This window comes from Callospermophilus lateralis, chromosome 11, assembly GCF_048772815.1.
Source record: "Callospermophilus lateralis isolate mCalLat2 chromosome 11, mCalLat2.hap1, whole genome shotgun sequence".
NCBI classification, from domain to species: Eukaryota; Metazoa; Chordata; class Mammalia; order Rodentia; family Sciuridae; genus Callospermophilus; species Callospermophilus lateralis.
The window spans coordinates 108,660,449-108,683,104 of record NC_135315.1 but is presented as its reverse complement, the minus strand read 5'-3'; the positions used below and the strand labels follow the sequence as shown (position 1 = coordinate 108,683,104).

General features: G+C 55.9%; 1 protein-coding gene and 1 pseudogene across 4 annotated transcripts; both read left to right on the top strand.

Annotated features, from left to right (window-relative positions):
* LOC143410241 (uncharacterized protein C1orf159-like) lies at positions 1 to 12,097 on the top strand. 4 transcript variants are annotated; one of them, XM_076870998.2, is made up of 6 exons: positions 1 to 30; positions 7,189 to 7,340; positions 8,221 to 8,345; positions 8,616 to 8,712; positions 10,701 to 10,776; positions 11,653 to 12,097. In XM_076870998.2, exons 4-6 carry the CDS (start codon positions 8,641 to 8,643, stop codon positions 11,949 to 11,951), a joined length of 447 nt encoding a protein of 148 aa, XP_076727113.1. In that variant the 5' UTR covers positions 1 to 30; positions 7,189 to 7,340; positions 8,221 to 8,345; positions 8,616 to 8,640; the 3' UTR covers positions 11,952 to 12,097. The 4 variants fall into 4 exon arrangements, 3 of the variants coding, with proteins under 3 accessions (XP_076727113.1, XP_076727115.1, XP_076966643.1); XM_076871000.2 differs by lacking the exon at positions 1 to 30 and adding an exon at positions 95 to 366; XM_077110528.1 differs by lacking the exon at positions 1 to 30 and having other exon boundaries at positions 7,087 to 7,340.
* Positions 12,098 to 13,400: 1,303 nt separating this feature from the next.
* Positions 13,401 to 21,960, top strand: LOC143410240 (RING finger protein 223 pseudogene; annotated as a pseudogene).
* The last annotated feature ends 696 nt before the right edge of the window (positions 21,961 to 22,656 follow it).

Sequence of the window (22,656 nt, the reverse complement as noted above, 5' to 3'; positions counted from 1 at the left end):
GGGTACGAAAGAGGAACCCGGGGGCGCGGGGTGAGTGAAGGGCTGGGGCGGGAGGGGGCCGCAGGCCGGACAAAGACCTGGAGGTAGAGGTTGTTGCGGGCCGCCTGAGGCCCAGCGGACTCCCCCAGTGTCCGGCAGTCCGCCGCCGCCTCGCCCAGGAGCCGGGAGGAAGTGCGGTGGGCGCGCAGACGGACGCAGGGCCAGAGGGCTGCGAGGAGGCGCCCTGGAGCCGGCAGGGCGCGGGCTCGGAGGAGGCGGGGGCCGCCCTGGGTCCCGGGGCTGCCCAGTAGTGCGGTCAGCGACTCGGGTCTCCAGCTCTGTTGGTCCACTACGCCGAAGCGGCGTTCAGCGTGCAGCTTGGGCCGGGTATGGACGCGTTTCTTACTGCACGTCGGCAAATGCCCCCGCACCTCTTGGCTGAACTCTGAGCTGCAGAGCCCTGCAGATGTGAAGGTGTCAGACTTGTCCTTTTTGTTGCCGTTTGTCTTAGTGTTGTATCACCGGGAAGGCAGAAGTGAGAGGGGCTTCTTCGCGTTTTTTTGTTTGTGTTGTTGGTTTTTGTGGTGCTGGGTATCGAACCCTGGGCCTCACACGTGCTAGGCCGTGGGAGCTCTGCTGAGCCCTAACGCTCCCCCCACGGTTTTCCTCTGGTGAAAACCTGGCAGACAGTGTTTGCTTGAAGGCCCAGCCTGGGCGGTCAAGGCTGGGAAGGAAGTTTCACAGCTGCACTTCATTGTCCTGTTTTATTTCTTGCTAAGAGCTACTGACCAATAGTTTGTGTTGGGCCAGGATTAATGGCTACTTTATTTTTAGTAGCTCGTAGAAGGAAACGAGATCTGGATTTTATTTTCCTGACACATCCTGCTCCCAATATTCTTCCCAAAAGCCAAGTAAGCAAACATCTTGACAGGTAGTCACCTGAGCTATCTGGTCCATAGGTAGCATCCCTGTGTGCCAAAGGCACCTCCAGCCCCCCACCCCCTTCGTCCTGATTGTTCTCCCTGTTAACTTGGGTTTATCAGGTAGCTTGTTTAAAGAACAACCTCTTGCCACCGTATCACTGAGGTTTTGGCACCCTTAGTGTGGAGACACCCTGGATAGGCCCCAGGTCCAGCCCTGCTCTGGTGGCAGCAACACCAGAGGTCTAGAATTCTTTTTTTACAGTCCATCAGATGGCTGACAGCGCTTGTTCTCTGTCAAAGCACAAGATGGAATTTTAGATCAGGAGGGTTCCGAGCTTTCTGTTCTCTAGGGTCCTCTCCATCTCCCTGATCAGCAGATGGAGTGACTCACTAGAGTTGCAGGACCCAGAGAAGGGTCCCGTCATTCTCTGTCCTGGCTGACCTTAGAGGACAAGGGTCAAAATATTGGCTGCTTTTTCCTTGGCCCTTTTACTTCCTTGACTTTGGTCTCCAAGTTTTTGGTTTTGAAACACCCAGCAAGCCTGTTTCACCAGTCAGATGGCCAAAGTTGTGACTTAGTCCTGAGTTCAGTTTCCTTTTTCTCAAAGTGGACCATGATGGAGCAACCAGTACTGTCCCCTAACTCTCCTGTAGTTGGCTGTCAACAAGTTCACCAGCACCATGAATCCTCATCATGGGAATGGGGTTCCTTGGAGAGCCAGGCCTGCCCAAGAAAGCTGGAGCAGGGGCTACTCTCGGGTCCTACCTGGGTTGCTAAGTTTGTTGTTGAAAGCTTGATCTTGAGATTTTCAAAGTAGAAAATGAACTGCATTTAGTTAATTGTTGAAGTGTAATTTATGTCCAGTGAGGGACACAGGTCTTGTATCCAGTTCCATGAGTTCTGATATACACATCCACCCACTTACTCCATGCTCCTGTCAGATGTAGAACCTGCCTGTCATCCCTTGAGGTTGCCTTTCAAGCCTTTCAGGACCCTGTCTCAGCAAGTGTTTGTGACCTGACCACTTTCTGTAGTGTCATGGAGTCCCATCCCACCTACAGCTGTGCCACCCACCACTCAGCCATATGGGTGTATTTCTGGTGTGGCTAAAGAAGTTATGTGCAATTTTGGACCGTTTTTGTGGGCATGTGTTTTTCTTTCTCTTGGGAAGACAAGCAGGAGTGCCACCGCCATGGCCAGGTGTGCAGTTCCTCAGCTCTGCATCCCCACCATCCACGTGCCTGGTGTCCGTCATTCATCTCCCATGGTGTGATGGTGGCATGCACTTTTCTTCTGTGTATTATGTGCTCAGATGTCTGTTCTGAAGTGTCTCATAAGGCTTCATCATGTTTTTTATTACTGAGTTGTGACAGTCTCTTCTGTATTCTATAAACAGGGCTTTTGTTAGGTAGTATTTGTCTTGCAAATATTAACACCCCACACTCTTTTTTTTTTCTTTTTGGCTACAGGGGATTGAACCCAGAGGCTCTTTACCACTGAGCTATGTTCCAATCATTTTTAAGATTTTGAGGGGCTTCACTAAATTGCCTTGGCCTCCAGAGTCCCATTCTTTGAACTGCCTATTCATGTTATCAATAGTGTAATTTACATTTTTTTAAAATTTTGGAACAGATTTAGACTCTTATTTTGGAACAGATGCACTTGCCCCGAGATAACGGCTCACCTGACCTTGTTCGAACTTGCCCTGAGATAACCACGGGCTCACCTGACCTTGGTGCCCTTCACTGTGCATGTCCCCAGCTTTGCCCCTCCAGGGCCCTATGCAGGACCCCATATTGTGTTTGGCTGCTGTGTCTTCCCCAGGCTGTGGCTGTGTCTCACTCTCTGGTGAATTCTTAGGATCTGAAGAGGCTTGGTGGGGTGTTTGTAGAACATCCTGTTTGGGTTCCTCAGGTGGACTGACATGAGGGACTGTCACGTCACTCATGGCAGACTGAAGGAGCACCAGGGGTGATCAGGTGAGGTGCTGATCCCATCACACCCCTTTAGGGCATCTCTGATGTCCACAGACTACCCCTGGCCTGGTTGAGATGGTGTTTGTAGGTGTCTCTGCTGCAGAGTTGCTCCTTTCCCCTGTCCCTGCTGTCTTACAGTGAGTCTCTGTCCAGCCCATGCTGGGGATGCTATCTAGGATTCCTCTGTAAAGAGTGTCTCTTTCATTTTGTGTTTGGCCATCAGTCATGCACTGTCGCCAGCATGGACACGCCCTGCACTGGCCATGGTTCATGCACTGTTGCCAGCATGGACATGCCCTGTACTGGCCATGGTTCATGCACTGAGGCCAGTGTGGACGTGCCCTCCACTGTCTGTGGTTCATGCACTGTCACCAGCGTGGACGTGCCCTGCACTGGCTGTGGTTTATGCACCGAGGCCAGTGTGGTTGTGCCCTGCGCTGGCTGTGGTTCATGCACTGTTGCCAGCATGGACGCACCCTCCACTGTCTGGTTCATGCACTGTGGCCAGTGTGGACGCGCCCTCCACTGACTGTGGTTCATGCACTGTCACCAGTGTGGACGCGCCCTCCACTGACTGTGGTTCATGCACTGTGGCCAGTGTGGAAGCGCCCTCCACTGACTGTGGTTCATGCACTGTGGCCAGTGTGGAAGCGCCCTCCACTGACTGTGGTTCATGCACTGTCACCAGTTTGGATGTGCCCTCCACTGTCTGGTTCATGCACTGTCGCCAGTGTGGACGTGCCCTGCGCTGGCTGTGGTTCATGCACTGTCGCCAGTGTGGACGTGCCCTGCGCTGGCTGTGGTTCATGCACTGTCGCCAGTGTGGACGTGCCCTGCGCTGGCTGTGGTTCATGCACTGTCCCCAGTGTGGACGTGCCCTGCGCTGGCTGTGGTTCATGCACTGTCGCCAGTGTGGACGTGCCCTGCGCTGGCTGTGGTTCATGCACTGTCGCCAGTGTGGACGTGCCCTGCGCTGGCTGTGGTTCATGCACTGTCGCCAGTGTGGACGTGCCCTGCGCTGGCTGTGGTTCATGCACTGTTGCCAGCGTGGACGTGCCCTGCACTGACTGTGGTTCAAGTATTGTCACCAGTGTGGCACTGTGCACGGGTTGTGGTTTGGGGCTCGGCCGTATATTTCTGCTTGTGTAGTCTCAGCTTTGTTGTTGGGGCACTTTCATCTGGCTACTGTCTTTTTTGATTTTTGAGCACTTTCTTTCTCATGCTATAAGGTACTTTGGGCTCATACTCCTATGTTTCCTGCCCTAGACCCAGAATCAGCCACTTCTCCAGGGAGCTCTCATTCCTAAGATTGGAGGGTGGTCTTAGAAACTAGAATCTAGGGGGCTGGGGATATAGCTCAGTTGGCAAAATGCTTGCCTCACATGCACAAGGCCTTGGGTTCAATCCCCAGCACCGAGAGAGAGAGAGAGAGAGAGAGAGAGAGAGAGAGAGAGAGAGAGGGAGGGGGAGGGAGGGAGGGGGGAGGGAGGGGGGAGGGGGAGGGGGAGAGAGAGGAGGGAGAGGGAGAGGGAGAGGGAGAGGGAGAGGGAGAGAGAGATGGAGGGAGGGAGGGAGGGGTAGATATGAGAATCAAGGCCCAGGTACTACTTTTGCTTCTAGGATCTCAGTGGACAGACTTGCTGATAGATCTGATTACACAATCAGATCTATGTGTCTGTAATCTCTAACCTGGAACATGCTATTAGGCTGTTGCCACTCTGGGTAAGACCCTGTTGCCCACCATCTGCAGCCCATTTCCTTCTTTATTCAGCCCCAGTGTGCATGCAGAGCACCCTCAGAATTGTTCCTCATATCCCTTTGGCTCGTTAGAAATAAAGTTATCAAGTAGAGCACAGAGTTCTGTGAGTTACAGTGGAGTTTTTTGTTTTGTTCTGTTTTGTAAATTCCTTAGGATCATATGTAAACAATTGTATCATCTGTATTGAGACAGTTTTACTTTTTCCTTTCTAAACCTTTTTTTTTGTACCAGGGGTTGACCCTGAGGGGTCCTTAACCATTGAGCCACATCCCCAGCCTGTTTTTGTTTTTTATTTTGAGACAGGGCCTCACTAAGTTGCTGAGCCTTTCTAATGTTTATGGCTTTTCTTTTCTTTCTTTCTTTCTTTTTTTTTTTTTTCTTACTTCAGTGGCTAAAACCATAGAACAGTGATAAATTAAATAATGTAATGACCATACTAAAAAGGAGAAAAAACACATGATCACTCCAGTAAATGTTGAAAAAGCATTTAGTAACATTTAAACCCCTTTCATGATGAAGGAAAAAACCTCTTAGCAAACTAGGAGGAGAAGGGAGCTTTGTCTGTGTGGTAAAAGGCATCAGTGGAAAACCTACACTAGATATTGTACTTCGCAGTGAAAAACATGAAGTACTTCATCCCTAAAATCAAGCAGCTGGCATTGCGCCTGGAGCCCTTACCTTGGTAGTAAGGTCAGAAGTAAAAACCAAGTTGGTTTCATCAGATCATAGAGGACAAGTAAAACTGCATTTGCAAGTGATGTGGTTATGAAGAGATCCTAAGAAATATTTTTTTTTAAAAAGCTGAGTATATTAAGTAAAATCACAAAGATCTTGGAAATAAAAGTTTATATGCAGAAATTAACTGTTCTGTTACGTATTAACAGCAAACTATTAGAAAATGAAATCAGAAATTCTTTTCTGTTTATAATCATACCAAGAAATAAAGTATTTAGTAGTAAGTCTAACTAAAGATATGCAAAACCTCTTCACTGAGAACACGGAGCACTGGCTGTGGGAAACTGAAGTGACCTAGCATGGGGGAGAGCACTTAAATGGAAGACTTGACATTGTTGGAAGACCAGTCCTCCCTGCAGAACTCATGCAAGCCTTTTCTGTGAACTGACAAGCTGATTCTCAAACGTGGATATGCATGTGACCTAGAACTGCCCACACTGTTGTCAGAAGCAGGTTCTTGTGGCCTGACCTCTAGCTGTGTATACACAGCTTCAGCAAATGGAGTATCCTGTAGCTGAGGTGGCTGTGGAGTGATGCCTAAGAGGAGAGCAGTTGCCCAGAGACAAGTACAGCAAGGCTGGGAAGGTGGTTAGAACAGGTTTACTGCAAGGCCAGGGAAAGACTGAGGGGCACCCTAGACAGGGGTGGGCAGTGGTGAGGGAGAGGAGGCCCAGCCTCCCTGGGTGGAGTGCCACTTAGCCACTGAAAGGCACAGATGTGCAGATCAACAAGGCACTTCCAGAGGCCCTGTGCCATGTGACATAGCCAGACACAAAGCTAAGTGATCTCTTTGTAAGAAATTCTAGAATACAGCTCAGTGCAGTGGCATATGCCTTTAATCTCAGAGGCTTGGGACACTGAGGCAGAAGGACTGCAAGTTCAAAGCCAGCCCCAGCCACTTAGCCAGGCAGTAAGCAATTCAGTAAGATCCTGTCTCTAAATAAAATACAAAAAAGGGCTAGGGATGTGGTTCAGTGGTTAAGCACCCCTGAGTTAAGTTCCTGGGACCAAAAAAACAAAAGAAATTCTAGAAAGCAGATTTGTGGTGATAGCCAGTCAGTGGGTGCCCAGGCCAGGGTTTGCAGGAGGAAGGGTTGCAGAGGGCTGTACTGCAGATGCCCTGATGATGTGCGCTCACAGATATGTGGTGTGCATAGCTTTCCAGAACCCCCAGGTTGTGTGTTATAAGTGGACGAAGTCTGTTATGTGCTAATTGAACCTCAATAAAGCTGACTAAGCAGTGCCAGTGTGACTGGAGTCTTGGACTTTTGGTTCCTTTTGTGACTTGACCTGGCCCTGGTTACCTTTCCCAGAAAGTGAGAAGGGACCCTGACACCAGTTTTCCCCAGGGCATGGGGAGATCTACTGAGCACATGTTAAATGGACAAAAAGAAAGGGTGAGACTTGACCACACCCTGTAGGTGAGGGGCACCATCTAAGAGGACTAGCTGTGAAGGAGGATTTCAGGAAGTGTGCACTTTTAGTGGGGTGGATCGCTGGAACTCTTCCAGAAAACGCAAGTGCTGCTGTAGGCAGGAGGGCACTGGACCTCGCATCATAGAAAACTATCCTGCAGGACTGGACACTGTCTGAACCATACCGTGTGGTTACTTTGCCAACAGACCTGGATGAATCTGGCATGAAGCAAATTACAGGACAGATATGGGCCCCTCCCTGTCAAGGGACCAGAGCTTGTGCCCTCAGTCTTTGCCTTCCTGGGCTGTGTGGACCCCATAGTCCTCTCCCCCGGATCCCCAAGGGGGAACTTGCCCACTGCCCCAGGCCAGTCAGAGAGCACCGTTCCTTATTCCCCAGCCTCAGACTGGAGCATCTCTGCATTCTTCCTGAGGACCTGCCTGGAAAGGAAGTGGGGACTGCTGCTGTGGAAGAGTGTCCTTGGTGCCAGAGTGTCCTACAGTGTGCCGCTTCCACCCCGCAGCTGTGTTTAAGTGCAGAGTTTCCTGGAGGTAACTAACATGAAAATATGTATCTAGCAGTGTCTGTGACGTTACGCCATGAGAATCACCCTGTGAGTTAAGTGAAATTTGTTGAAAGTAATACAAATGGGGGGCTGGGGCTGTAGCCCAGTGGTAGAGCACCTGCCTTGCACATGTGAGGCACTGGGTTCCATCCTCAGCACTGCATAAAAATAAATAAAGATTATGTCCATTTACAACTAAAAAAAAAAAGTAGTACAAATGATATCACTTCAAGGTTGTGTGGTGGGTGCTGCTAATGCTCTCTCTTACGTTACAAATGTGAAGTGAAGCCAGGCCTGCTGACCTGGGATACCAGCAACTGGGGAGGCTGAGGCAGGGGGGATCCCAAGTTCCAGGCCAGCCTCAGCAACTAAATGAGACCCTGTCTCAAAAAAAAAAAAAAAAAAAAGGACTGGGGATACAGCCCAGTGGTAAAGCACCCAAGTTCAGTCCCCAGTACCAAAAAACAAACATGGTGTGACTACTAAGCCCCATGATGGTCAGGTGACAGGAGTTAGGGTGAAGAAGTCTCCTTGCAATGTGTTTGCTCCCTGAATCCCTCCGCCCAGGACTAGAACTTTTTGGACTCTAGCATTATTCTGGACCCATGTCTGCCTGCCCTAGGGACCTAGCCACCCACGGGGAAAAAGTCTGGGTGACAATGCCCAAGACTCCAACAGAACCTTGAGAGGTGTCATCTGGTCTTGGGAGACCAGAGATGCAGTGACCTCGTTTGCAAACGCCAACCCAATGAACCTGTTGGAGAGAGATCAGGATGCCCCTCTGACCAACTCTGGACTCACCTTGCTGGGAAAGTGGTCTTCACAGTGACCAACAGCAGGCCTCACCTAATGGTCTTGATTCACAGGCCTTGGACCCTGGGCCTGCAGAGCTCAACGGTCAGGCCCAAGAACTTCACGCCCTCTGGCCAGGCTTTCTACTGAGCACCTGGGTGAGGAGCTGATGTCTGCAGCTCTCATCCTGGAGGGGCAGGTAAGGGTGCCCTGGACCGCACCCACAGACCTCACAAGGCAGGGACCTGTGCGCATGCCCCTGCTTGCCACAGCCCATCAATCCTGCCAGGTCCTCCCCAGCTCTGGGCACTCTCACTGGCATTGCAGCCCCTTCCCTTTCTCACGTGGCACCCCCCACTTCAGAGCTGCTCCTTTTGTAGCCCTGCCCCTTCCAACTATGGCTCCACCTCCCTGACATGTTCCCTTCTTTTCCTGCTTGTGTCCCTGGCACTGCCCTCCTCTCTCACAGGCCCCGCTGTCCTCCTGCTCCTGGCATGGCACTGCAACGCTTCACGCTCCTGGCTGGCCTTCTGGTGGGAGTTGCCAGCAAGTCCACAGAAAGCGAGGTTGGTGTTCCTGTCACATGTCCAGGTGACCATCCTCCAGGGAGGCAGTGGGCCCTTCCATTTAACCTTAGGAGTCTTGGCACTCAGCCCTAGGGATGACGGAGTTCCATGCTGGGGTCCAAGGGGCTCGTGTCTTGAAGAGGGCAGCAGACATGCCCCCATACGGTAGCTGTTTGGTTCTACCTTCTAGAAGACTGCCAGACCTACTTGTTTCTGTAGAGCGCACAGGGTCTCTGCAGATGCAGCCTGGAGCTGCCTGCCCACGTGCTATTTGCTCAGGAGAGTGACAGTGGGGTATCATGGCTCTGCCAAGCTGGTGACACTCCAGTATGCTGAGCTTTGGTGTCCAGAACAGCTGAGCCAGGGCCGGGTGGCAAGAGGGTGGGGTGTCCCTCACTAACCGGGACAAGGCTAGTGTGAGGGTGCAGCCACTGGGCCTCGGCCCCTCCTGTGTGGTCTTGATGCTGCCCTGTGTCACACTCCTCAGATGCCCCTCACTATTCACCATACTAAAGTCACAGGAAACAGTGGCCCAGCAGTGACAGTAGAGTCACACCTGGGGACCCCCCTGCCTCAAGGTCTGTCAGCTGCCCTGCTGTCAGTGAAGGCCAGTGCTCAGCATGTGTATTGGACGTGGGTTCAAGGGTTGGGCATGAGTTCATTTCCCCTGAACGGCTGGCCTGGCCTGGGCACTTTGTCTGAGACCAAGCTGCAGCATCAAGGGGCATTCATTGGTGGAATTGCAGAGGGCATCAGTGAAGTGCCCCTCCCTGTGGGGGTATTTTGCTCCTGCCAAGCCTTGGCAAGGCCCTGCCAGCCTCCCAGTATTCATCGTGGTCCAGGAGAGTGTCCCTTTTCTCAAGACAATGTCATTAGAACTGGTGCTGCAGTTCCTGGGGTGACTGCCCTGTTTCTCCCTGTGGCCCACAAGGTGGGAGGTTGAGGCTGGAGCAGCTCTGCCCGACCAGGGAGACCCTGTGGAGAAGGGGCCTTGGCCACCTCAACTTCCCTAGTGAGGTCTTCAGGGCAGGGAGAGGAGACCCCATGAATGGATGCCCACAGCCTGGGACATCTCCCCAGGTGGGGCTGGACACCTTCCAACCCCCGTAGGTGAGGAAGTGTTCTTTTCCTCAGCCATGTGACTGAGGCACCTGTGACAAGGGACAGACGTGTGAGAGACAGCATTTGAATGTGAGTTTTACATTACACGGGAGCCTTCGTAAGGAACCCGTGTCCCAGAGAAGTGGGGGTGCTGAGTGATTGTGCGCAGGCTTGAGGAAGAGGGATGGTCCTGACCAAGTGTGCTTGGATGGAGAGTGTGATCTGATGGCCATGAACCAGGATCTGTCCAGGTGGGGTAGTCAAGATTCTTCTCTGTATCTTCCTCTCCTTGGGCATGGGCAAGGCCCTCTCCCTTGGGGTCTCCTGGTCTGCCTGAGGGACAGAGGGCAGAGGAGGTCAGAGAGACCTGCTTTTGCTCTTTCTCAAATGCACAGAATTCTGAGTCCTATCACCTCTAGGCCGCAGTGCAGATCAGGCTCCCAGGGCCCCTCCTGCCTGGCCTTTGGGAGCGAGGAGGCTGCTGTGGAACCTGTCTGGTGGGTCTGGGCCCCAGGCAGTTCGTGTGGTCATTCAGTGTTCAATGGCCTCATGCCCTGCACAGCTCAGACAGTGCTATCCTCACCTTGGAGGGGTGCCCAAGGCCACGGGGTAGAATGGATCAGTGACTCTTGAGATGTGTCTGGTCAGTGGTCCAGTCTCCACCCTGCTGCATTGGATCTCCCTGGCTCATTCTGTACTACACTGAAGTTTTCCCTGGAGACTGCCCAGAGTGGGGCTCTTGCAGGGGCAGGTATGTGTCCTCACCTGCTTCTAGGCCAAGGGGGAAGCTGGGAGCCTGTTGCTGACTAGAAGACGCAGAGCCATGAATGCTCACAGTGGACTGACAGTGTGGCCCTTGCAGAGCCTGCCTGTTGTCACCCCTCCAGGCCCAGCAGCCTGAGTGCTGTGTGGACGTGATGGACGCCAACACCACATGCACAAGCACAGGCCTGTGTGGCCCAGGTGAGCCACTTTGTCATAAGCAGTCCCCTGAACAGCTACCAAGCCACCATCCCATGGTAGGCATTGTCCCCGCCTGCCCCTCTTCAGTGGTGAGGACAAGAATGGTTTAGCCCCAATACAGCTCATGTCCAGTGCTAGCTTTCAACACCCACTATCAATGTTTATGGACCCTATGTCTCTGGCCTCAGTGATTGTGCCACAATGTTGGAAAGAAGTACAGGGATAATACCCAGTCGCTACCCTTACAGGAAGCTGGACGACAGCTGCTCACATGCTGTTGGCCAGTAGGAGCTAGGCCACTCCAGCACCTGGGCAGGGAGAGGGTGGGACTTCAGGTAGTGATAGTCTGATATGGAAATTTGGCTTGATCCTGCAGGGAGACCCCGGGGGGGACAGTACAATGATGCAGTAGTTACAGATGAGGGTTGTATCTGCCCTGAGTGGGTCCAGTGAGTGTGGAGTGCCTGAGGCAGCTGCATGCATGCCCTGAAGGAAGTGGTCCTGGGGGAGCTGTGGTCCTTGAGCCTGGGTGGCAGGAGGTGGAGGCCAGGCCTCCAGTCCTCCAGAGCATGAGGCCACCACACTGTTAATCTCAGATTCCCGTCACCAGCCTCTGGACTGTCTCTTAAGGTGTTCAGCGAAGGCTGCGGCCTCCTCAGCACCAGGCCTCCACAGGAATCTGGGGCCAGAGTGACGTGCTTCCTGTGGTGCTGGTTTCTTCTCTGGAGTTAGAGCCTTTTGTTCCACCCAAACTTCCAGTGTCCGTGTTTTTGAGTGACCGTTGATTTATAAACTCAAAAGATACAGAAATGCTCCAGGATACAGTGAACTGGCCTGGATCCTGCCTCTACTGAGAGCCGCCTGCCTTCTGTGTAGGCTGCGATAGATGCTGGAACGCGGACGGGAGCACCAGCTGCATCCGGTGTAGGAACGGGACGGTGGTGCTGACCTATAACAGCTCTGAGTGCAGGAGCCGTATGTCTCCCAGATTGCTGCCCCCATACTCCTCCCAGATCCTGGACTTCTCACAGGGGTCCACATCTCCAATTTTGGGGAAACTGGAGTGGCCGCCCTTGTCCCCACAGAACCACTATCCATCAGCAAACAGCCCCCAGGAGCCCTTTCTTCCCGAGTCCCATGTCCATGAGGAACAGCTGTGGGGCGAGACTTGCTAATGTCTGGTCTCAGATTCAGGCAGTGTCGGGGTCTTTCTCGGGTCCTGTGCCTGGCCCTGGCCTCCCCTCTGTTCTGCTCCCCACAGTTGCTGCCTGGGGTGCGCAGTTCCCCATGAACAGAAGCACAGGGCTGCCTGGACGGCCACATTTTGGTAAGTCTTAGTTCACCAGGCCAGAGCCAGGCCTGGGGTAGAGGCTCCTTAGAGCCATGGCAGCACAGACCCTGAGAGCTGATGGGCTGTAGGGTACCTTGGAGGTCACGATCAGACTTCAGACCCAGCCATGCGCTCTGTGACAGGGACCCTGACCATGAAGTAGGGATTTCTGAGAATCCAGTGGCTCATGAGGCTGAGGTCTGTGGGCTGAGTGTGGCAGGTACTGGGTGTGCCCTGGTGTGGGGGGGTGCCATATCCTCCATGGTCTCAGAAGGGCTGTTGGTGGAAGCCTTCTCAGCCGCACCTTCTGTCTGGTCCTTGCCTCATTCCATGGCTGCCATGGCCCCTGTGACCTCAGGCCCCAGCAGGAGTCTGCCCATCGCAGTGGTTTTTCCAGGGCATAGGCTTCTAAGACTGCAGGCATATGGGCCACCAGAAATGCCTGCCACAGCACTGTCCTCGGGGCGTTCCCTGTCTCTAGGTAGTCACTTCTCCCTGGCCTGCAGTCTACTTGAGTTGAGGGCCTGGTCAGGCCAGGGGTGGGAGTGTGGCTAGGAGTGGCTGGGGCGGGTGGGACCAGGTGAGAGGGAAGATCCGGACAAGGCAGGAGCTGGGAGAGGGGCCAGCACTGGGGGGGGGCACCATAGCCCAGCTCCAGAGCAAGGTTGCCTCCTTTGCTTGAGGTGCCTGAGAGGCTGTGGGAACCATCATCCCAGCCACTCATCTAGCAGCCCTGGGCTGGACCTGGGTCCTAGATCTTAGGCTCAGAGTTCTGTTCTGAGGCTCAGCTCTTCCCAGGAATTTGAGCCTGGCCTTCCCCTCCCCAGAAAATATGTTTGAGCTCCAAGGTGGCCTTAGGCCCAGCACTGGCCTGGACTGCAGAAGCCAGCAGCACAGAGCAGTGGCCCATAGGGAAGGGCCAGCTCTGACACCTCATGGCCTCCTATAGCACAGGGCTAGTTGGATGGCAAGGCCATGGGCCTGGCAAGGGCACTTGTGCCTCAGGGTGAAAAAGTGGCTTCCCCAGGCACCTAAAGCATCTCCTCCATCCCATGGTCACAGTTTGTCCACAGTCCTTGGCCCTGAGCCATCCTGTCCTGACACTGAGCAGGTTCAGACGGGCAAGGAGCAGCTGCCAGCACCTGAGAGGTAGAGTGCGGCAGAAGCACCTGCTGCAGGTTGGAGCTCTGACCCTGCACAGTCTCAGGGGGAGCCTAGGGTTTGAACTTCTGGAGCATGGAATTAATGAAGGCTTCTTTCCCTTTCACCTTCCCCTCCCTCTCCCCAGGAAGCCTGGGCCTATGTCCAGGTGTGCTGGCCCCTTGCTCCCTGTGAGGGCTCAGGTGTGTTCAGGAATGGTGGCCTGGGTTGGGCATGGACCCCGGGCCCCTGGCATGCCACAGTTGAGACTGGCCACTAGAGCGGCTGATTTGCCTGCCGATCAGACTGCACTACCAGCTTCCCTCTTCCTGGGGACGTTCTTCGTCAGCGCAGGTCTCATCCTCTCTGTGGCTGGGTTCTTCTACCTCAAGTGCTCCAGTAAGCTCCCCAGGGTCTTCTACAGGAGAGACAAAGGTACTTCACTCCTCCTTCTCCCACTCAGGGGCCTAGATGGTGCCCAAAGGGACAGAGTAAGTGCCAGGACCCCTCTCTGCCTACGTTACACCAACATTTGGGTGCCCTCTGGGGGCTACTATAGCTTCAGGTCCTGAGAGTCCAAGACTGGGCTTCTGATGCTGGTAGGAGTCTTGGGGTCTCCAGTCAAGTTAGGTGCCTTGGGGTCAGCTCCCAGAAATGCCCACCCAGCATTTCTGCCTTCCAGGCCATCCCTAGAGCAGAGTAGACCCTGGGTGTGGCCATCTCAGGTGGCCCAGGGAACCCCAGTGGAGGCACCCATGCCCTTATGCATAATTGGGGGCTGATGGCCACTGCCTCACCTGCAGCACCTCTGGGAACCCAGAGGATGGAGGGGTCTCTGTCCCCCATACTGGGTTCTTGGAGCCAGAGAAACCACCTGAGGAGCATGCCTTGTATGCTCTGGGAAAGTGGGAGGGAGGTTTCTGGGAGGTGGCTCTTCCTGGGATGCTTGAGTGGCTTGCCCCAGGTGAAGGCCATGAATGTGGCCAAGCTGAGACTCAGCTGAGGGCACTGCTGGGCAGAGTGTGGAAGTGGTACCAGATCCAGCCTGGATCCTGGGAAGAGCCTCTGCCTGTCTGTGGACCTCACTGAATGCAGGCAGCTGCTTGGCTCCAGGGTGATGTGCTCTTTTCTTCTGTAGCCCCAGGCCTGCAGCCTGGCGAAATTGTAAGTAATCTGCACCCTCCCGGCTGAGCGTCCTGGGCTCCGTGTCCCATGCTGAGCACCCAAGATCTCACTCTGCCTCTCTCTCCTTTCAAGGCTGCAATGATCCCCCCACCACAGTCCTCAGGTAAAGGCAGGTTGTGTCACCTGGGGGTTCTTGTCTCTGGGCCGGTTTCCAAATGCCAGACCCAGGGACCTCTACAGGTTAGCCCCTAGACACACATGCCCACCTCTTGGGTCCCAAGGAGACACTACATGAAGGAGGGACAGGCGCTTGACAGGCACACCTGGTGCCCATCAGCCTACATGGCTGTGTGCTGTCCCTTCCTCTTCAGGTATTGAGACTGAGAGAGGAGAACCCGACACAGGGCAGACCTTCCCCTCACTTCCTCCAGCCCTGCTCAAGTCCATCTCTGCTTGAAGGGTACAGGGAGCAGGTCAGCCCCTGGGTCTTGCCCCACCAGGCACCCCCACCCAGTTGTGACCCACTATAAGAGGAGACTGTGAAGCTAAGTCCCTGACCACAGTCACAGCTGTGAGCCCAGAGCAGAATCACCCAGCCTCCCTCCCCAGGCCAAGCTCTTCCCACCGTGCAGAGGTCTGGTGGGGACAGGCAGCGTGTTCCTCTCCTCTGGGGCAGAGCAGTTCCTAACTAAGGCCCAGCCTACCCTGTTCCAGGCAGCACTTGGCTCAGGTCTGAAGCAGCCTCATCCACAGCATCTGCAAGAGCACAGGGACCCCAAGTGGCTGGGGCCTCATGGCAGAGTATCCCCAGGTGGCTTAGACAGCAGGAGCTCTGACAGCTCTCCAGGTTGGACGTTAGAGACCAAGGAGTGGGAGAGGGGGACACTGGCTCCCAGGTCTGTGGGACCCTCGTACCTTCTCAGCTCCTAGGCTCAGCTCCCTGGGCTGTGGCTGCATCCCCTCTGTCTCTGCTCCCTCATGTCTTTTTTCTTTCTGCCTCCCCTGAGGAGGGCACTGGTCATGGCAGTTAGGGCCACCTGTTTGAGGCAGGAGGGTCTCATCTGAGATCTAAATCACATCTTCCCAGACCTTTTTCCCAAATGAGGTCACACTTGCAGGCTCTGGGGCTTAGGACATGGTCCTAGAAATGCATAATGCCTGCACCTTAGTCTTAAGGGACAGCCGGGCCCTGATCCAGGCCCAGATGTGTGGGTGCAGGGTCCCAGGGTTTAATGGGAAACAGCCAGGCTAGGCTCCCGGGGGCATCTGGCAGGAGGAACTGGCTCTTGACGGGCAGGGGCGCCTGGTCTCTTCCTTGGTCAGAGTCAACAGGCCCCTGTGGTGCCCCACACCTCCAGCTACATCCTCTGCCATCCTTGAGCCTCTGTCCCTGGCTCTGACACAGCTCATCTCTTACCCCCTTCAGTGCGAAAACCAAGATATGTCAGGTGCGAGCGGCCCCTGGACTGGGCCTCGAACCCTTCTGCCTTCTCCACAGCAGAGGCCCGAGTCAGCAACGTCTGACCTGGAAGCCGATCAGACTGCACTACCTGCGGCTTGGAGGCTGGAGGACCCCTCAGTGAACCCCCCACAAAGGGCCTTGTCACCTGGGGCTTGGGACAGGCCAGACCTGGCTCCCAGCGAGTGACAGGCTGAATGGGAACCCACCCACGGGTTCTTGAAAGTCCTTTTGCTCCACCCACACTGCTTGGTTTGACCAACAGGAGCAGGCCGATGTGAGACTGGGGGCTCAGGCCACAGCCAGACCCACAGCCAGAACTGTTGGAGACGGCAGGGGTCACTAGGCTGCTTTGCACCTGGAGAAACCAGGGTAGCAGGACCCCTCCAGCACCACCCAGCCCAGTGGCCCCCACAGACCCTCTGAGAGGAGTGAAGCTGGGGCCTGGCTGGCAGGCAGGACAGAGCTATGAACCAGCTGCCTGAGACTGAGGCCTCCAGGTCGTCTGGCTCCCGTGGTGGCTGGGAGGCCACAGCCACACCCTTGGGAGCTACAGAACTGAGTTCCCTGAGGCACTGCTGTCCCATCCCAGGCCTTGCACCCCAGGCAGGTCACACTGGCCAGCAGGCACCCAGGCTGGGCACCCACAGTGAAGTGCCCACACATGGGTCTTCCACATCTGAATCCCCAGGTTTTCTGGGCCCGTGGAAGGCATGCTGGCCAGCGGCCCTTGCCCAGTGGTCCTGTCCCAGCCATCCCAGGCCACCAGACATGGCCTGCACATGGCTAGCTTGGCTGGAGCCATCAGCCAAGGCTTCCTGTAGAGGAGGCTCGATGGTGGCCACCTCCTACGTGCTGGTCTCAGCACTTAGTGGTCTGTCACTGTCCTCAGGTGTCCTGCCTCATCTCCATCGAGCCTGGCCCACTTCTTGGGGACGTGGCTGTGCTCTTGGCACTGTGATTCTGTGTGCAGCTCCTCATCCGCGAGTGGTGGACTTGATCTTTGAGGCTGGCCAGCCACTGGCCCAGCAACAGGGTGGGGTGCCGATCTGAAGTCAAGTCGAGTAAACTATTCAGAGCTTCTCCTTCCCTGCCTTCTCAGGGCCCTCAGGGTCACCTGTTCTTTTAAATATGTGTGACTGCCACCCCCTTCCAGGCCAGTACCACCCACCCCACTGCCATATGCAGGGGACAGGGAGACAGCAGGATCCAGGAGTGCTACTACCTAGTTCCTAGACGGGGGCCTCAAGTCAGGGACTGCCTGGCTCCTGCCAAGGGCCCACCCCTGAATTCACCCCTTCAGCTCTCAGGGTGTCCCCCAAAAGACAGCTTGCTCCAAATCCCCTTGTTGGAGAGGGCCACCCGAGGGTCCTTGGGACCCAAGATGGGAAGATGTGGGCATCTCTTCTGGGCTGTTGTGGAGAAGAGCCAGGCCTGGCAGGGGCATGCAGACAGGGCCATGGAGACCTGGCAGGGATTGCCAGGCCTCATTCACACCCTATAACCCCTCAGTATGAGGCTACAAATAGCAGTCTATGGGCTTGACTTGCCCTTGGGGAAACCCCCGTGTCCTGGCCACTTGAGCCCAGGGCAGCAGTCCCTCCTCAAGCCCACAGGTGGACAGTGCTTTGGGAGGCTGGTGGGCATGGAGGCATTTGCTGATGGGCATCAGAACTGGCCAAAGAGGGCAAGCTGGAGCGAGGCAGTTACTGGCCCTTCCCTGGGCACTGAGAGTCTGTCCAGAAGGAGGGCAGACCCAAGTGTGCCTTCCACTTGGAATGCCCAGAGTCCTGGCCCTGCCCCAGCCCCTCTGCCCAGAATATGGACTGGGGGTTGTGTCTTCAGATACCTGCTGCCATCCAGCCTCAGAAAGCCCAGCCTGAGGTCTGTCTACCTGAGAAGTGCTTGGGAACAAGGCCCCCAGTAGGCCTACCCCACTTCACCTTGTTCTGGGAACAAAGGACCTCACCCTGGAGACAGAACATGAGGAGCAGCGAGAGCCACAGGAGGGATTCTTACCCAGTGTGCCTCTTTGCACCCGGGACCTCCCCAGGGCCATGCCATCCTGAGGTACCTGCAGCAGGACAGGTGCTTTGGCCAGACTGAGGGACCCCAAAGTGATTTTTTAAAATATTTTTTAGTTGTAGATGGACACAATACCTTTATTATTTAATTTATTTTTATGTGGTACTGTGGGTAAAACCTGGTGCCAGGCACTGAGGCACAACCCCAGCCCCACCAACATGATTTCTGATGGCAGGTAGGAAGGGGCATTGTGTGGCAGACAGGGAAGGCCCCCTCCCTCTCTGGTCATCCTGAGCAACCCCTGCCCAGGCCCTTCTCACTCATGCTGACCTGGGACCTCTCCCTCGCCTCCACCCATGGCCAAAATTGGAAACAGAGGTCACTACAGCCCCCTGCACATTCTTCCCTAGAGTCCAGCCCCCCACCCTTCGTTCCCTTACCTGCTCGTTCAGTATTCCCTGGGCAGCACTGGGGGAGGTGCCCAAGCTGACCAGGGAAGGATCAGCTGAGCAAGGACTCAGGTGGACCTGAGAGTGATGTCGGGTGGTGGGTGCACAGTTAGATGGGGCCTGGGTCTGGGGGCTGCCTGGGCTCTGAGCCTCAGTGGGGTGTGTATCAGTCAGGCTCAGCAGATGGGGGTTCTGAGCAGGGGCTATCAAGAGATCTTTGGGGACTGCAGTTTCACTGCTGAGTACAAAAGGGACAATGCTGTCCAGGCTGCCTCCTTTCCAGAGGTTGGGGACCAGGCCTGTTGCCAGCCCCAGAAGGTGGGGCAAAGGGCAGACCCAAGTGTGCCTTCCACCCCAGAGCCTACCTTCCCCTTCCAGCTTCTGCCTCCATCCATACCTGGGCCTGCGTGAAAGCATCCCAGCCTGGAGCCAGCAGAGCCACTGTGACATGCAGACAGCCTCAGGTGCAGCAACTCGGGGAGGGTAGGCAGTCAGCAGAATGACCAGCACCAGGCACACCCTGGCTTGGAGTGCCTCTCCACTCTGGCCCCAAGTACAGCATTGTCAGAAATGGGAGACCAGCTTCACCCATGGCCCTGGAAGTGGGAGAGCCGTGAACCATGGGCTTCAGGGTGCTCCTTCAAGGCCATGCTCTCCTGGACTCACCTGCACAAGGACAGCTCCTCTATCTGCCACCCACATTAGGTGGGGAGGGATGAGTGAGGGCCTGGCCCAGGGAGCCCCCAGGGTGAGGGGTATGGGGAGAGGAGACAGGAGAGAGTGAGGCAGACCCTGTGTGCGCATACGCACCCATACTATAACTGTGAGGTGTTTGTGGGTTCCCCTGCTTTGGGCCCACTCAGGAGCCATGGGCAGCCAGAACTAGAACAGAGTGGACAGACCTCCATGCTGCAGAGGCCTGGGCTGACCCCAGACCCAGAACTGCTGATCCCCATGCGGCCATGCCTGTCCTGCTAGGTAAAGAGGATGGCCAGCCAATCCTGAAGCCCAAGCCACACCCCCAGCCACCTTGGAGGTATAAAGGCACCTGCCCACAGCTCATGCCTTGAGAACTCACACCTGTCCCAGACGGCCCACACCAGGACAAGCACACGCATCCTCTACTCCTGACAGCCCAGTTACACTTGCCAGTACCTCAGGACAGCTGCTGGCCACTGGGCCCAGGAGAGACACCTGCCAGGTGGAGCCGAGGCCAAGCCAGGACTGGAGGAGAGGGAGCAAACAGTATTGGAGCTGGGGAGCCCAGAGGCTCAGCACCCTTCTGTGGTTGGTGGAGAGGATCATGCCCAGGAGCTGCTGACCCCCTGCTGCCAGGTAAGGCTGCTCAGCCTGTCCTCACCCTTCACCTGAATAGGCACCTCTGTGAGGGTGGGGCCTGGTGCCAAGGAGCAGATTCTGTGGGAGAAAGGTGGGGGAGGGCGTCCCGAGGTCCTCCCAGGCTCTCCAGGGCCACAGCTGTCCCTGAGATGTGGTGACTTCACATGCCAGGAGCCTGGGACCCTCGTGACATCACGGTGATGTCAGGAGACTCACAGGATCACAGTGACAATTAGCAATACCTGCACCATCCACCTGCCCCCAGGACTGGCCAGTAAGCCTAGATCAGGGCCAGGAAGGCAAGGGGCCACCTCTAGTGAGGCCTCCAGGGCTCCATGGGTCCTGGGACCAGAACCTTTGAGATGAAAGGCATTGTCACTTGCCTGTCCTCTAGGCAGGACCCTGTGGCTGGGGAGGGGCAGCAGGCAGGGCAGGGCAGGTGTCTGGTCAGCGGGGTCTTCTGAGCCCATCAGGGAAGTAGAAATGGCCATGGAAGAGAAGGCCCTGGACCCTTCAACATCCTGCTTCCTCTTCAAAGGGCAGCCATGACCTGACATTCAAGGGCACAGAGTGGATGGCTGAAGCCTGCTTCACCCTAGCCGGGGGGTCATTGGCACAAGACCCTGGTCACCAGCCAGACAAGTGGGCCCCAAAGTGTCCAGGGTGCAGCTGGGAAAGCCCTCCCTTGGGATTTCACTCAGGCCTTCCCAGTCTCCCACCATTACAGGGCTCCGTTGCCCTCAGACTCAGAGACCCCCCACTCTACTTGGCCACTTACAACTCCAGCACGTGCCGACCAGCCCAGGCGCCCACTGCATGTAGTTTCACATCACTTCAGCTGCCCAGAGGCAGCCCACAAGCCCAGGGCCCCCATCCTGCAGGCTCCGGGTTGAGTCAACCTGGTTGAGCTGCCCACCCTCAAGCTGCCTTTCCCACAGGGCCTGTACCCCAAAAGATGGGATGTTGCAGGAGCCATCACAGACCACTGCAATCAGAAGTAGAGGCAGGGGCAGAAGGTGTCCACTGAGCCATGAGATGCACCCCAGCACCCTCTGGGCCATCTAGGCCTGGGGCCCACTGGACACCCAGCCCTGGGACAAGTAGGGGAGGGTAGGTGATAGCTTGGGTGAAGGAGCTCCAGGGACACAGAAACTTCAGAGGTACCCCCAAGTGGACAGTGTGTTCCCTGGAATCTGGGGGCTGATGCTGGACAAGACTGACCTCATAGGATGGGCAGGAGACACTCACAGCAGCCTCTGTTCCGCAGCCCAGCACCATGTCAACAGGCCAGCAGGTATGGCACACGGTAGTACCACCCCACTGCCGGAGCAGCCCCACAGTCTCGACACCCAGGTCACCCGGCACCCCTGGTTCAGAGAAGGTGGCCTCCCCACTGGAGTGCTCCATCTGCTTCTCAGGTTATGACAACATCTTCGAGACACCAAAGGAACTGTCCTGCACCCATGTCTTCTGCCTGGAGTGCCTGGCCCAGCTAGCGGCCGCCCAACCCACAGGCTCCGGCAGTGAGGCTGTGCCTTGCCCATTCTGCCGGAAGCCCACAGCTATGCCAGCTGCTGGGGCCCCTGCACTGCGTACCAGCTGCCAGCTGCAGGCCAAGATGCCCGCACACCTGCAATGAGAGGAGCCAGTGTGGCTAGAGGGCACCAAGCTGTGCTGCCGCCCACTGCCTGCCACACCTGGCCGTGAGGCACCCAGCTTTGTGTGTGTGGATGTGGGCCTGAACAAGCCTGCTGAACCTACCCCACCTGCGCCTGTCCCAGACCTGGCCCCTCGCCGGAGCCGCCTGGCCCGCTGCTGGGCACGCTGCAGGGACTGGCGGCGTTGGCATTGGTCTCTGTCCTGCTGCTGGTGCTGTTCTGCATGGTGCTCTGGCCCGTGCAGTGCGCACTCAAGACTGGGAACCTGCGCTGCCTCCCCCGGCCACCTACCGCCTCCAGCACTGCTGCCGCTGCCTTCTCCCTTGAGCCCCTGGCTAGCAACTAGGGTCACCAGCCTATGGCCAGGCCTCTGACCTGCTGGGGTCAGGAGCACAGCAGCTACTGGAAATTTATCCCCTAGGGCCCCACTGAGGGTCCTCATGAGATGGACAAAGGGTGCCCAAAATCTCTAAGAATGATTAGCTCCTACAGGCCCTAGAAGCTATCCCTTCCCCTGTCACACAGTGGTGGAAGGGACCCAGGAGGTGCTGGCCAGACCCCTGTCCTCCTCCACACACTGCAATGCATGGACGGCTTACTGTCTTTGAGGCCATTTCACCAGGGCCTTCCCAGGGCTCTCTCTAGGCAGGGCTGGCCCCTTCTGTTGGAGGGATCATAGAGCAGAGGCAGGGCAGGCCCTCTGCCCAGGCCACTGCAGAAACTGCCCAGATGCCCTTCTATGCTTGCAAATAGTACATTTTAAAATAAAATATTTTATATCCATGTTTGGTAAAATGTTCTCACTCTGTGTCCCTGCCTCCACTCAGTCCCCACCCCTCCAGAAAGCCCCCTGTTCCACCCAGCCTAGCCTCTGTCCAGGTTCCCCATTGGATCATGGGTGGGACCAAGGACTAGGGGCCCAGCTCCAGTACCATGAGGTTCCCCTAGGGAAACAGGGAAAGTCCCAGGGCACCCCAGCAGGTTGGAGCCTCAGCCTGGCCCAGCACCCAGTGGCTCTAAGGGGGCTTCTCTTCCCCATCTCCCACCATGGCCATCCCTGCCTACCCCCAGGAAGTTGTGAACCCCCAGCCCCACCAGGAGAGCTGTTTAGGGAACCACGGGACCCAAGACCCCTGTGGAAACCAAGGCCCAAGGGTCCCTGAAGCAGAGGTGGTGACAAGCAGTGGTGGCCTGATGATCTAGACCTTGGGTCCCTCTGGGAGACCTCAGCCCTCCTGAGCTAGCCCACCTGCCGAGCAAGTGCATGCAGCTTTGTGGGCTGGGCCTCCTGCCCACCCTACCCCACCCAGGTTCTGCCATGGCCCCAGGAATCCTGTACCACAAGGTAAGTGAGAC